General features: G+C 49.9%; 1 protein-coding gene across 1 annotated transcript; it reads right to left on the minus strand.

Annotated features, from left to right (window-relative positions):
* Positions 1-619: 619 nt before the first annotated feature.
* MRPL14 (mitochondrial ribosomal protein L14) lies at positions 620-12139 on the minus strand. Its single transcript, XM_074168811.1, has 3 exons — positions 12040-12139; positions 4167-4260; positions 620-1452 (listed from the first exon to the last, which is right to left on the minus strand). The coding sequence occupies exons 2-3, from the start codon at positions 4238-4240 to the stop codon at positions 1089-1091; spliced, it is 438 nt and encodes a 145-aa protein (XP_074024912.1). The 5' UTR covers positions 4241-4260; positions 12040-12139; the 3' UTR covers positions 620-1088.
* Positions 12140-14759: the final 2620 nt, after the last annotated feature.

Consider the following 14759-nt stretch of genomic DNA (forward strand, 5'->3'; position numbering starts at 1 on the left):
GGAGCTTTCCCAGGACGACAAGGAGGGGAGGTGGAAGGACAAGACACAGCCAGCTGCCACTGCCACCAGACCCATGAGGAGTCAGCTCAGGGGCCTGAAGCTGGCCAGGCTCCTGCTGGCTGCCTCCCCTGCACCCTCTTCCCCAGCACTGCTACTGCCTCGATGTCCCTTTACCTGCCACAAGCACCAGGTTTCTCTGCTCAGCTCCACAGCAGCTGTTTGGCTCCTGGACCACAGCTGTCCCTAAAAGCACTACAGTAGCATTTGCCCTCTATTGTGCCCAAGCTTAGGAAGCACCGCTGGACAACAGCCAGTCTCACCTACTGACATCAGAGATAGTGTCTGACGTGGTCCGGAAAAACAGTCCAAAAGGAAGCTTCTTTCCGTGGACCTTTCAATCTGAACCCTGTCCTTGCATTACACGGAGAACATAATTTCCTGAGGCTGGTCAGGTGGACAGTAAAGGCTGCATCTCAAACCTACCGCGCTTACCTCGCCTTCCTGCCTCTGCTTCCCCGTCTCTGGCATACCCTGTTCAGCCACGCACCACCAAAGCTGTAGGCCATCATGCTCTCCCAACTCCAACTCCTCCTGAAGACTTTTCCTAGGCAAAGACGTTCAAGCTAATCCTTTTATTGAATCTGCCCAAGGCACCAACAGTTCATGATATGTCCCTCCTACTCTATTACGTGTGAATCCGTTTTGTAGACCACAGTGCCACTGGGCCATGGATCACGCTTTGTGTCTTGCTCCTGGGGAACTGGGAAAGGCAGAAATAGGGAAAAGACAGCGTAAGCAGTACAAAACCAGAAGGATTTTCGTGTTCTCATTTTAATGATTAGAGACCAAATTAACACCACCAAAGCAGTAAGATTGAAGGAGCATTTCCCCAACACATTGCAGAAGTTCTGTGAAGCAAATCAACCTTATTTTGGAGAAAAGCGAGGTATTTCAATATTTAATCTAGTTGTCTGCAATTCTTAAACAGGAAGAGAGACTCGACAACTTTTTCACGTTCCACCATTTTCTAGAAAAGGACCAAGGAACAGCTACCATATGAAAGGATTTCCAGAAACCTTTCTTAGCTTTCATACGAAGTTGCGGGCAATGGCCAGTACTTTGGAGAACTCTCCTCTCTGTCGCAGGATATAGGGTATTGGTGTTTTTATTCTAGTCCCTATTGGATTTCCATTGTCTTCTATGAGTACCACATTGTTGGAATCAAATCTAGGCGTCATGGTGGGGCCAGGCATCTTGTGCCCTACAATCAAAGCCTTCTTCTTTTCTCCTTTGATAGCCAGAAGGATCCTATCTCCTACTTTGCCAACTCCGGTCTTGTTATACACGTGGATACATTTTGGTGGCCGGTGGTAGGGCGTGTTCCCCAAGGCGCTGTTGTCCACAACTCGCACGCGGGTGAGTTTCTGTATTGCTCGGCATGCTCCGGTGATACTAGCAGGAAAGGATGAGAGACAAGAGAGGATGAGAGAAAGATCTCCTCAATAAAGCTTGGGGAGCAAGGGCAAACCCAGCACAGGATCTTATCATTACAGAAACCACTCAGAAGGCACCAGCAACAAATACATACCATACGAGTGACACATTGACTGCATTGAATGTGCTCTTTGAAAGCCAGATGCTACCCTGGGCTTTGCACACTCTTCACTAAATGTCAAACATAAAACGACCGTTCAATTCTGAAACACGACTAAAAGATGGTGTGAAGAGTGGCTTGCATTTACTGGGCTTTTTAGCAACTGCAGATGATTCCATTCAACTTCAATTTACAAGCAAAAAAACATGCTTGCTTCTGCCACAAGAAGCCTACAGGAAGCTAAGGTTCAAGTCAGGCTCTTTCAATCTTGTGCACAGTCCCCAAGCAATAAGGACTTTTCTGACCAATCTTCTTTTCGGTGAAGTCTACGAGGGTCTCCCATCTTATTCCGCTCTCGGTGAGACCTCTGAGGTCCTGCTGTGGCTGTGTTAAGCTGCCACCAACTAGAATGTATCGGACCATCAACCTTCCCCATGCGTGAGGAACCCAGAGAGACACAGCCTCTTCGGTATCTGTTTGCTCCGGGGGATTATCAGGAGTGAGAAACAACAGAAATAAACTGCACGATACAAAGTTGCTACATCTGACTCTGAATATGCTTGGGAACAGCAGGAATAAACTGAGAAATAATTCAACCTCCCTTCCAGCAACAGCTATTCTTTTATCCAGTAAGCTCAAATTCAAGTGATCTGTTGCTTCTCTTCAAAGGACACCCAAACACAGACCATCAGAAAAGCAGGAAGATAATTTCTACTGCTAAACAACTGATTTGCAGTAAGGTACTAAAAACATGCTGGCCAGGCAGCTGCAGGATCGCCAAGCTGCTGTCAGCTGAACTACTGAAACAGACAGCATATGGAATCAACCCAACCATTACCCTGTTCTGCAGAGCAGAAGTGTATACAGTAAATAAAGACCAGTGGGGACCACCACCCCTTCTTGAAGACAAAGGACCTGTATGTGCAGTCATACAATCATAGAATGGTTTGGGTTGGAAAGGACCTTAACGATCATCGAGTTCCAACCCCCCTGCCATAGGCAGGGACACCTCCCACCAGACCAGGTTGCTCAAAGCCCCATCCAGCCTGGCCTTGAACACCTCCAGGGATGGGGCATCTACAGCTTCTCTGGGCAATGCTGCCTAAAAGAAGAGCAAGCCATCCCCTGTGTATCAAGCACACTGTGGATGGACATCAGTTGAAGCAGACATTTTTACATGCAGTAAGAGAAGGCCAGCTGGGTCAGTCTGCTTTACTCTAACTGCTCCAGAGGTCCAGTGCTGCCTTTAAAGATTTTTTTTCCTGCAGCAAAGGCTTACCCCAGCCTTCCTCTTATAAGCAGACACTCCTCCTCTCTCTCAAAGTCACTCACCTGTGCAAGCAGCCACTCTCTCCCATGGGGAGGGACTGTGGTATACCACACTATCTATCCTCCCTTGCCAGGCTGTGGCTGCACAGCAGGGAAGGTGGAAGGGAGGCAGACGGAAAGGGAGAAGAGCACTGCCACATGAAAGAGAAAGGGAAACCTAGGTGGGATGAAGTCTGCAACCAGGAGCAGTAAATAACTGTGTGATTGCCCAGCTACTACTAGACAAGAGTAACTGCACGAGGAGGACTTTTTCTTTCCCCTCCTTTCTTCACTTCTGCCACTGTATTAGAGCAAAACCCAACCACATCCAAAGCAGGCCCACCGTAACTGAAAAGTTCTCCTGTTAAGACTGGTGATGTCCTGCAATAGCACTGCTTACCTCTGTGGACTTGGCCTCCCTCTCGCTGTCAGTGTATGTATGTCCTTTAAATGTGTACTGGCTAACGCTCTCATGCAGCCCATTCTCATGCAGCCCATTAATTAGAAAGCCAGTAAGACTTAGATATCTCCTCGAGATAGCTCCTGGGACCATCACACAACCTAGCCCTGAGCATTGTCTTAATCCCCTCTCTAGACCACAGTCATGGGAATGACTATTCTCACCCTATCAACCAAAGCCCTGAGCCTTCAAAGAGCTACATGCTAGAGATTTCCCATACCCGCATAGAGTGTACTGCAGGATTAGGCTCTAAGCTTTGTGCAAGGCATTGTAAAACATGAGATCCATAAATTTAAGAAGCTTTAAATGCCTTGAGCCTGGATCAAGGACCTAAAGGAAAACTAAAAAATGGGCATTGTTAAGGCACAAGGCCTTAACCATTTTTCAGGTTACTCTTGTTCTAAAGAACTGAAATTATAAAACTCCGGAATAATTTTAAATATCTAATTGTCTTTACGTCAGCAGGGGCTGGCTGTTCCTTTTTTGGACATGGCTGAGAAACACAGACACTTTCAACTTTTGCTTGCAGGCCCTCATGTTGCCCTCGAAGGTCTAAAAGCCTCCTTACAAGCATACAAAAACACAGAGTTCAGACCATACTCAGATTGCCAGGAACCTGCATCTGTTGTTGTGTTGGGGCTCACTTTACAACCTGTGGAGAGACAACTAGGAGATTATTTTTTTACTGTATTATCCTTTTTCAATTAGAAATACTGTGTCTTATGCTTGACCTACTTAACAGCATCTCTTTCAATCAGGAAATTCTCCCAATAAAACAAAGCAAAAGCAGGATTTGAAAATTACCTGAAGTGTCGCTGAATCACTGTGCTGCTTAGATGGGTTAAGGATAAACCCAATCGCGTATTCAAGAGAGCCATTTGGATTCTGGTAACCGGCCCTGCATAAGAAACAAGAGAATTATGAACTCTGGAAAATGGACCAAATTTGTTTTGCTTTCGTTCCCTTATGTGAATCACACATTAGAGCCTCAGCACCTCTTCAGAAGCTGCAATCCCAGCACACTATAATGCAGACCAACAACCCCTGCCTGATTTCAGCAGACAATATAATTCAGATGTGTACACTGCAAAGCTGAAATCACTGAAATCACTGCACTGCAGTTTCCTGCACACAGAGGCAAAGGCCCTTCTGCATGCACTGTGAACCATGTAACAAGTGGGTTTGAGAATTTTGGATGTAAACCAATTTAGAGGCCACAATGACCAGTAAAACCTACCAGTTACTTGTTAAAGCTCCCAACGTTACCTACAAAACCAAGCAAAAAGCCAGAGATACTCTGGCATCACAGCTTTAAGAAACAATTTGCCAGACAAGGGGCAAACCAAAACACCACTGGTGAGGGCATGGTCCCTCTCAACATACACATGGTGTTCAGCAGCCTGTGTTTAGAGACCAGAATCACACCTCTGCCAATCTTGCCCCAATGGGGCTGCCCAGAGAAAACAGTTCCCTTTAACTTTATGGTGCTCACTCGACCCAAACCAAAACACCACCCCGACTGCAGCAGAGCTGGGTTACAAGGTTAACCTCTGAGGTTCACCACACCCTCTCTCCTGACTACATCTATGGCGGTTCCCTAACCTCATTCTGTCAGACTGATGGTGTGACCAGCTTGCAGGTGCAATCGCAGAGGCATATCTGAACCCAGATCATTTTGCCAGACACCAGTTAGGGAGCGATGACCCAGGCAGCTATCCTGGCAGGTCCAAGTGAAGGGAGAAAACAACATGGACCTAGAGCCAGTCCTCTTTCAGGCCAGCTTCAGTAGAGCTAAGACTTCCCCTCTGACTGCAATTACTGCTGTGTGACACTGCTTGCTCAGACCTTGGCAGTGGAACCAACACATGCTCCGCTCCTCTCCTATCTAAAGTAAACTTTAAAAATACATTGACCTCTCATCTCCCTTTGACAGTTCTGATGAGCTTAGGGCCAAACTGTAGCAGTACATTGCAAAGCCATTTTCTTAACTCTTATTTTAAAAAGAAAGGTGACCTAACTTCTGTAGGGAGAAAAAACATACCAACAGAGCTTTCCGACAGACAATGCCACAGCTGTTCTTATTACAACCAAGTAAAGCCCAGGCTAAATCTTCACTGTCTCTTTGTTTTTATTTTTCCCCAGTGTGTTTGCTTACTTGGTGATGTATGTAATTTTTAGGGTTTGCGGTTGTCCTACAGAGCAAGCATTACCTGACAGCAAGATGAGAAGCACTGGAGATGTGCACCACAGCGATTTTGTAACAGCACTCCCTGAGCAAAGCACACAATACGAGGCAAACCGTCTTGCCTGTCATACAGGCAGGTTTGGAAGAGATCGGCAACAGCCAAAGCTTACATTTATTTGCTCAGCAAAGCCACTTTTCAGTGGGGTAGAAGATCTCCAAACGAGTTCAGAGCTTCTCTTCAGAGCTTGTCCGCACTGTTCCCTCTCTGAAATGAGATTCCAAGGCGGTTGTTTTTGCCACAGCTCCTTACCTGCCTGTGTGATCCTAACAAAAACAAGGCCCTGCAGTATTTGCAGTGCTGCTGGCAATCAAGTTACAATTACCTGGGCCTTGCTGGTGCTAGGATTTCTAAGCAAGTTCAGCTACCTTGTCTTGCTGTAAGCCCACACTCTGCGTTGGCAGGAGGACAGCCTGTGTCCCGTTCTGCTCTTAGGTATAGCGTTTCCCCATGTGAAACTCAAACCCAGCAGGTAATATTGCTCCTACTTTCTCCAGAATCGTACCGAGGCCTTGGATTCCTCTAGAAAACTAAAACAAGGAGCAGTGAGTCGGCCTCTCTGTTGTCTTTGCCGGATGCTTCCCAGGGAGTCTCTCTCTCTTCCCCTAGCAGCTGTGGTGGCCTCAGTGGCAGGAGAGGATGGGCCGGCTCATCCTCACCACTACGTAAGACAGAGAGAAGTCTGCTGGCTCGCGGCAGGGCAGGCACGGGCGCACACTCTGCCTGCTGCCAGGGGGACAGCAACGTCAGGACCAGCATAGCTACATGTGCTCAAGGCTGCATGTCGGAGTCCTGAAGCGCCACCTAAACTCTGAACTCACTCTCCGCTCCTGGGAGGAGTCACTGTTTGTTTCCACCCTCTGGCAACAGTGAAGGTTTGAAATTACAAAACTACCAGCAGAAGCATCAACAGCTGAAGTGTCCAAGGACTGTTTATTTTTCCAGATGACTCAGTACCTCCTTCTTTGCTAAGAATTATTCCTCGGCACATTGAAATGTGTCATGAGCTAAGAAACTTCGTATGATTGATTATTTGGTATGAAGCATCCTGTTAGAAACTGAGTAAACAGGGGGGATGCTTCCAATTACCAGGAAGGCTCAGGGTGGAGAAAAGAGAAGAATGCATCTGTGGCATAGAGTACAGCATGCAAGGGTGCAAGTGGGTTCATGAAGAGTGAATCACCTTTTCAGTACTGTAACATGTCACCTTCCCTTCTAGAAACAAACAGCCAATAGTTTGGGTCTGTCTCCAGGCACTACTCAACCAGACCCAGTCCTGACTTGCTCCCTCCGCAGCTGCGAACAGGGCATTTGATCTCCTCCGCCCTCAGTTTTCCCCTCTGTGGAGCAGCTAGTTACTAACCTAAGCTCCAAAGGGCACAGAAGCTTCTCACTCTGTCACACTGGGTGCTGCCATGTGAATGCTCCGAGTCAGTGCCAAAGCTGAAGAGCCGCTAGAGAGCGATGACAGCCATCGGCCCCAGCACAGCCGGCACCTCTTTCCTTCCCAGCGCCAGTGTCGCCTCACACCGGCCTTAACACGGCTCAGAGGAGGCTGCAGCTAGCACAGGCACAGGGAGCGCACGTGACACGACTTTGCTCCTGAAGGTGGCTCCCCCAGGGTAGCCTCTGATCAGGTTTCAGTGCTTGGAGGTTTATTGGAAGAGTATCCCCATAAGCCTCAAGCACAGGAAAATTTGCAGGAATTTCTGGAAGTCTGCTGTCGGTATTGCCTAATTGATGCAGGAGCGCACCCTAAAACACCTTGGACAAGGAAAACATCACCGCTGCTTAGTACTTAGTCACTAATACACTCCTGACCAAGGAATTACCTTGGAAGGGACTTTTGGAGGTCATCTAGTACAATCTCCTGCTCAAGTAGGATTAATTTCCAAGTTGTTCATGCTAGCCAAGAGCAGTATTTAAACAGACACTATCCTAAAATGAGAGGCCCAACACAAAGGCAACTACTGATATAGCGCAGGCCACACATAGTTGCACCAACGCAGTGATGAAGAACCACGCAGAGCAACCATCTCAGACCCTGCTGCCCCTAAATTCTAGCAGTGGCTCTATATGACAGTTAGAGAGACTAATTTCTTAAAACCAGAATCGTACAGACACTCTGCTTCTCTCCACTCCACATACCAGTTAAAAGTTAGCACAGACCTCAGACTGACTTCACAGCAAGATTCAGATAGGGTGAAGGAGTCTGTTGATCAAATATTCACTAAAATGACCCAATTTCTACTTCACTGCATAAGTCTGAGCACGCAATAACCTACTGCAGCAAACACTTCCTTCTCGAGGGCCCTTCAGCCATACCCCACTCAATGCAACAGACCAACATCAAATTCCAATACCACACAACAAAGGAACGCTTCACCAGTTATAAACCTCTGGACGTTTTTTACCCACCGCACCATTTTCAAGTGCCATACTAAAGCTACCACCTTCACTGTTTTCCCTTGAGATTAAAGAACTAACATATTTACTGCAATTTTGAGTGGTTTTTGAATGGAGGAGTTCTGGAAAAATTCATCCCAGCTAACAGAAGCAGGCCACATACAGTATTTTCGTCAAATGCATGCAAACACACGAGTAGATCACCTCAAGGAGCTGATACAAAGCAAGGACATCTTCCAGATAAGGAGGGCAGATTTACATACTCATTTTGAGCCAACATTAGGGGACACAGTACCGCAAAAGAAAGCCCTGTGTCCCCTCAACACACATTTCCATCACCTCCCTTATGCTGTCACTAGCATTCATATAAATCAGTCATAGTTTTCAGCTAGATAAGTTTCAGCTAGATAAGATCCAACTCATCCCATGGCCGCATGAACACTGGTGTGAGGGAATGTGGCAAAACCCAAGACAGGGACTTCTCCTTTCACTGCCAACCCAGACTTACATCGTGACGGTATCTCTGGAGAAACACCAGATTTGGACAAGAAAAAGATCCTTTCATTTCAGCAAAAATACTGATGTGCTTCATAAGAACGGTCTGTATCAATCTGCGCTATTAACACAGCCATGGCAGCACTAAAAAGATCTGTGTCTGAACAATCAAGAGGTCAGTGCAACGTCTCTGACCAAGTGGTGTATACCCTAAAAACCAGTAAACATACTTTATAGTGCTGTTACCTAGCAATCCAGTATTACTTTCCTTCTTAATCACAAGTCTTGGAAATGACACCTGCTCCCTATATTCCCAAGATTCATAGATAGATTCATAGATTGGTCCAGGCCGGAAGGGACCTCCAAAGGTCATCTAGTCCGACCTCCCCGCAGTCAGCGGGGCCACCCCCAACTAGACCAGGTTGCCCAGGGCCTCGTCGAGCTTCACCTTGAATATCTCAAGGGAAGGGGCCTCAACCACCTCCCTGGACAACCTGTTCCAGTGTTCCACCACCCTCATGGTAAAGAACTTTTTCCTAATATCCAATCTAAATCTCCCCTTCTCCAACTTAAAGCCATTGCCCCTCGTCCTGTCACTGCAGGCCTTTGTAAACAGACCCTCCCCAGCCTTCCTGTAGGCCCCCCTCAGGTACTGGAAGGCCGCTATGAGGTCTCCCCGGAGCCTCCTTTTCTCCAAGCTGAACAACCCCAGCTCCCTCAGCCTGTCCTCATAGGAGAGGTGCTCCAGCCCCCTGATCATTTTGGCGGCCCTCCTCTGGACCCGCTCCATCAGATCTGTAGTTCCACAATGATGCAGCTATTTCTTTTCCTTCTTTCTGCTAGTAACTCATCCACACAAACAGGCCCCAAGGAAAACCAATGGATGTTGCAAAACAAATACTGAGGCCTGCTGTCACACACACGAAATATAACAGGGAAATATATTCTTCACTTTAGTAGTAGTAACATGATGTGCACAGTCAAACAGTAGGGGCCAACATCCCCTTTATTATTCCAAGAGACCAAAATAGACATGCTCCAGGCACCACAAAGATTTGAACTGCATCTGTCATCCATCATTAAAACACAGGAAATAAATCCAAGACAATATGCACGATGCAAATACCTAAGCCCCTACTCTGCCACTGCAGGTTTATTTATAGACTGTCTGCCAGGGTGAGCTACATGAGCCAACTGTGAACTACGGGACTCAATCCATTCACAGCTCTCCTCATAAAGGAAACGATGTGATTAAGGGCTTGTGTGTGTTAAAAATACACAAGATATTCATTACCAAGACATAATTGGTTTTACATTAATGACGGCCAGAAAGACCAGGATTCACAAAGAGGAATTAAGTCTTTTCCAATTCCTTTTATGAATAGGATTAGCTATTAAACAGGATACTTATTGATCCAAGTTACCAACAGAAACTCATTACAGGTACATCTGTTAACAATTTTGAAGCAAAACACGCTAACCTCATTTTTCAGATCACAATCAGGAAAGGGAGATGAAAAAAGAGTTAATACCTTTAATGGAAAACTTACTTTTGACATTTCAAGTATCCAGAAGCCCCAACTCTAAGGTGCTTATGGCTCTTATTGTTCTAGTATCTGAGCACCTTAAAACATTCTATATATTCATATTCACAGCACTGTACTAAAATAGGAAGGGATTATTCCAAGTACACCAGCAGGAAATCAAGCTACAGAGAGGACAATTTCCTGTGTGAGGTCAAAGGAAAGGAGAAGTAAAGAGGTACCTAACCCGAAAAGCTCCACTCTGATGCAGTCTGTGGGGCTGGAATCCAGCAAGCACCCTCCCTGCCTCTGCCTTCTGGAATTACAAGTGAATTCGGAGAACTGTCCACGCTCCCGTAACTTAATGCTGCTATCACCTCTCAAATGTATCTTTACTACTTCTGAAAGTATTGAGGTCTCAGGAACAGGACAATAGGTGGCAAGCCACAATACCAGATTCTGTTCCCACCCTGACCTGGTCCCAACCAGCAAGGTGCAATCACAAAACAGATAGCAGTGACCGAACTGGGGGGGTGTGTGTGTGGGAGGGAAGACACAAACAAGAAGGAAGACAAGGTGAGGAGCTGTGGCTCAACCATTAAAAAAAAGTCAGGAACCAATGACCTAGGCTAGTTGTTTACAGAACAAAGAACAATAGTGGCTCCAGGCCTTCCTGATAAAGCTACACCAGAAAAAGATGCCTAATACAGACAGAATTCAGGCTTAAGAGAAACCTAACCTGACGACAAAGGCACACGCGTGCTGTAAAGCAGCAGACAGCTACAAAGAGCTACCTGTAACTTTGCTGGAATAAGCCTCACTTCTCACTCAAAACCTACCTTTAACTCAGGTTCTGTCCTTCCAAACAAGACCCTCCCACGTAAGCTTGGGGAACTTTTGAACCAAGAAAAGTGAAGACAGCTCAGATGAGCATTTGTGTCCTGGTTTTACAAGGGCTGGCTGCCTGTCTGCTTTTACTAGGACTAAGTCTTTCATGCTTATAAGAAACTTGTCACGCAGTGTTCTTCCCCAAATTGCCTCCCCTTACTCACCAGACCTCCAAAGGAGTTTTTTGGAGAATAACCAGCAAAACACAGACTAGCGCCCACACTTCCTGAGTCCCAGTGACACACACGAGTAAATGCCATGCTTGTCAGGACACAGGAATTTTGGTCCAACTTTGCTGCATGACTACTCATACCCACACAAGCCTAATCGTGGCAGCACAGCCCCACATGAATTCGAAGCAAAGAAACACTCTGAAGGATACACGTGCACGACCCTCAGACGAGACTCCGTGTTTTCCTCCTCCCTCAGGCCAGAGTAAGAGGGCACGGGCTGAAGCACAGCGGGAGCAGGGGGTGCTGCCTGTTGGAGAGGCAAGATGCTGCCAGTCACCCCATCTGCAGTGAGTGCCCTGCGTGCAGGCGACACAAAGGCTCCAGGCTCCCCACAGCCTGTGGCAGCCTCTGTCTGCCAGCTGCTTCTGCACGATGTCACAACGATCTGCCCTGCTGTGTGCCACTCAAACTCGGCCGTCTTTCGGGGCCAGCAGTTCTCAGCCTTTGTCAAGCAGCAACCCATGCTCAGGGTTTTGGCGTTTCGGGCCCTGCGCCTGGAGCATCAGCGACGCCTGCGAACGGCTCCCTGCGAGAGACGGACCGGTAGCCGGGGGGAGGAGCCGGACAGCCCAGGCGTCGCAGAAGGCCCACACGCTGCTCGCATCGGCGCTGCGGCCCGCTCCCAACCCGCCCCAGCCCCGACGGAAAGCCAGCACCACGGGAGCGGCCCAGCCAAGGCCATCCGCAGGCCGCCGGGTCCGCAGGCCGCGGCTGGCCCCACCCGGGAGGCCTAAGGCCCCGCCACGGCCCAGGCGCCGCGGCTCAGGGGCGAGGCCGCCCGCTGCCCCACTCCGCTACCCACCACCCCAGCCCGCCGCCGCTTCCGAGGCCGCCTTTGCGCCCACCGCCCGCGCGAGCCCCAGTCGCCCTCCCCGCCCCGGCCGCGCACCTCCGACGGGAACGCGGGCCCTTCCCCCGCGGGTCCCCGCGCATGCGCAGCCACGCCACCCGCGGGCCCCGTCCACGGTCGTGCAGAGCCCGCCCCTCCATGCCCCGCCCCCCCATGCCCCGCCCCTCCTCATGCCCCGCCCCTCCTCATGCCCCGCCCCTCGCCGAACCCAGCCGAGCTGAGCCGAGACCAGCCGGACGGTCGCCGCTGTCTCCCGTACCGCAGCCCGGTACCGCAGCGCCCGGCCCGGCCCGGCGCGGAGCGGAGCGGCGCGGCAGCCCCGGGGAAGAGGGGGAGCCAGTCCGCGCCTGACACGGGGTAAGCAGACCCGGTGGGGTGCGGCGGCTCCTTCCAGGCCGGGCGAGCCCGGGGCCGTAGCCTCGGTGCTTGCTGGGGGGGGGGGCAACGGCCGCGCCTCAGGCCCTGCCGGGGGCGGAGCGGGCCGGGCCGGGCGTTGCGCGGAGCATCACAGAGGGGGCGGCCTGGGGCTGGGGGCGCCGCCTGCCATCTTGGAGCGGGGGACGCGCCCCGGTGCCCAAGGCCCTCCGGGGCAGCGTGGAAGCGGGGTGGCTCGGGGGTCTGAGGCTTCTCGCCCGCCTCCCCGGTGCGCCGTCCCTCGGCTCGGCCGCTGGCTGGATGAGGTGGTTTCGGCACACCCGGGGGTCGCTGGAGCCATTTCTAGTGGGTGGGACCGGCTCTACCATCTTACCTGCCGGCGCCATCGGAGGTGCTGAGACCGCTTTTGTGGGTGCTGGGCGAGCCGCCCGCCCTCCTCCTTGCCGCTCTCCTCCTGACGCTGCCTAAGGGAGAGCGGTGGGGAGGAAGGAGGGATGTTTCAAGGGTGGGAACGGCAGGGAAATTTTTGATGCCGCTCTCCCTCCCCTACCCTGGAGAACTTAGCAAAGATGGGGCTTTTGTCCATGGTCATGCAGCCAAGCAGTCCCTTTCTGCTCTTGTCTTGATGGCCAGCCCCTCCAAATTGGCAAACCGTGTTTTTTTCCTCCTGTCCTGGAGTGCGCCCTGGATGTCTGTATGTAGCTACCTGCTGGAGGCATCATGCCAAAAATCTGTGACGTGGCTGCAGTCAGCCTGGTGCCCATAGCAGGTTTGATAGCTCTCAGCTGGATGGAGACCAGGTGTTTGGGAATTTGGGATTCTGGACATCTCCCTCCCTTGCCCTTCCCTCTGTAGCAGGAGCTGGAAGCAAAAGGCTGATCGGTGCATGCTCAGGGTGTGCTAATTTAGTTGTGCATAGTCCATGAGGGGCCCATCTTCCATATTTCTGTTACTGTGGAAGTGCCCTGCTCCATCCTGTCATCCTCTGGAGTAAGCACACATGGAAAGCCCCGGGCTGCATGGCAGGAGCATCCCATTAGCAACGGTCCCAAAGCCACTGAAGGATTGCAGGGCACAGGTGCCTCTTGGATGGTCCTGCAGATGCCCCACCCGTGCATGGGACAAAGACTTTGCAAGTGCGCTGCAGGAACCGGTACTCTTCCCCTCCAAACACCCATCCTGTGCAGTCCCTAATAGCCTTTTATTCTCTTAATGCTTCTGAGAGAGCGGAAAGCCAACCACTCAGTTCATAACTGGCTCCAGGAGTACTCAGTTCAAACCAGAAATAGCAGAGCATTAAGGACGTTGCTTCTAATGACTGCAATTAGCTGGTATCTACCTAGGAAAGGCCTTTTTCATCTCGAGCCTTTTAGCAATAGGAATACACTGTCTTTACAGGGAGAAAAGTCCTTTCTGCAGTCTTCACCTGGATAGCATAGGAGCAAGATAAGCATGAAAGAAGATGCCTTTGAGGGGGTTGGGAAGAGACTCTGGTTTGGCTCATGAATGTGTTTTGTTGTACTAAGTTTGCTCTATTTTCGTCTGTTCCTGTCTTCGGTAACCTTGGAAGGAACTGAAGCTACTGTATTTTCTGATGGTGTCGGTTTTCTTGTCAAGAAGGCAATGTCGTGAGGCTTTTCAATGCTCCATTTTTTCCCCCTTTGACCGGAGCGTGGTGCAACTATTCTGAAATGTCCTGAAGTAATGAATTGGGCCAAAAGAAGAAAAATGCCGAGTGCTTTGCTTCTTGTTTGTTTATTGTTTTGTTTGGTTTTTCTGTGCTTTTAAAATATCCTGGGTCATATTTTTTAGCTTTCTTCAGCAATAAAATGGGCTAGGATCTTGCTGGGGCGGGGGGCGAGTGTAGCAAATTTTCACACAAAAAAAATAAAGTAACCTCATGAAATTGCTTCATTCTGGGAACTAGGACTTTTAGAAAATCCCAGGTAGTATGAGATATGCGATAAAAGCCCGAGAGCTGGCAGTGCTGAGGGCCTGCTTTTTGTCCATTGCTAATTATGCTTTCCTTGAGCCCGGGGTAGCTGGAGTACCTCAGGCCACAGGGAGCCCCACAGCATCCTGCCGGCAGCTCCTCTGCCGCCCTCCCCATCCATACCGAGGTACAACCCCAGCCTGCATCCTATCTGTAAGCGCCCCCATCTCCATCCTTGTGGCCAGGGTGACGTTGTATGCAGGGGACCAGAGGGCTCCGCAGGCGGCACCTCCCGCTCCCAGGAAAGACAGCCGGGACCTGCGCCGTCTGACGTGAAGCCTGCGCAGCTGTGGGGTGCCTGCTTTGTGCTGGAAGAGGCCCTGGGCGTAGGATACTCTTCACGGCTGTTAATAGCAGACGGTGCTGGTTATGGATCCTGTGGCTGATTTGC

Source organism: Numenius arquata, chromosome 2 (genome assembly GCF_964106895.1).
Source record: "Numenius arquata chromosome 2, bNumArq3.hap1.1, whole genome shotgun sequence".
NCBI lineage: Eukaryota > Metazoa > Chordata > Aves > Charadriiformes > Scolopacidae > Numenius > Numenius arquata.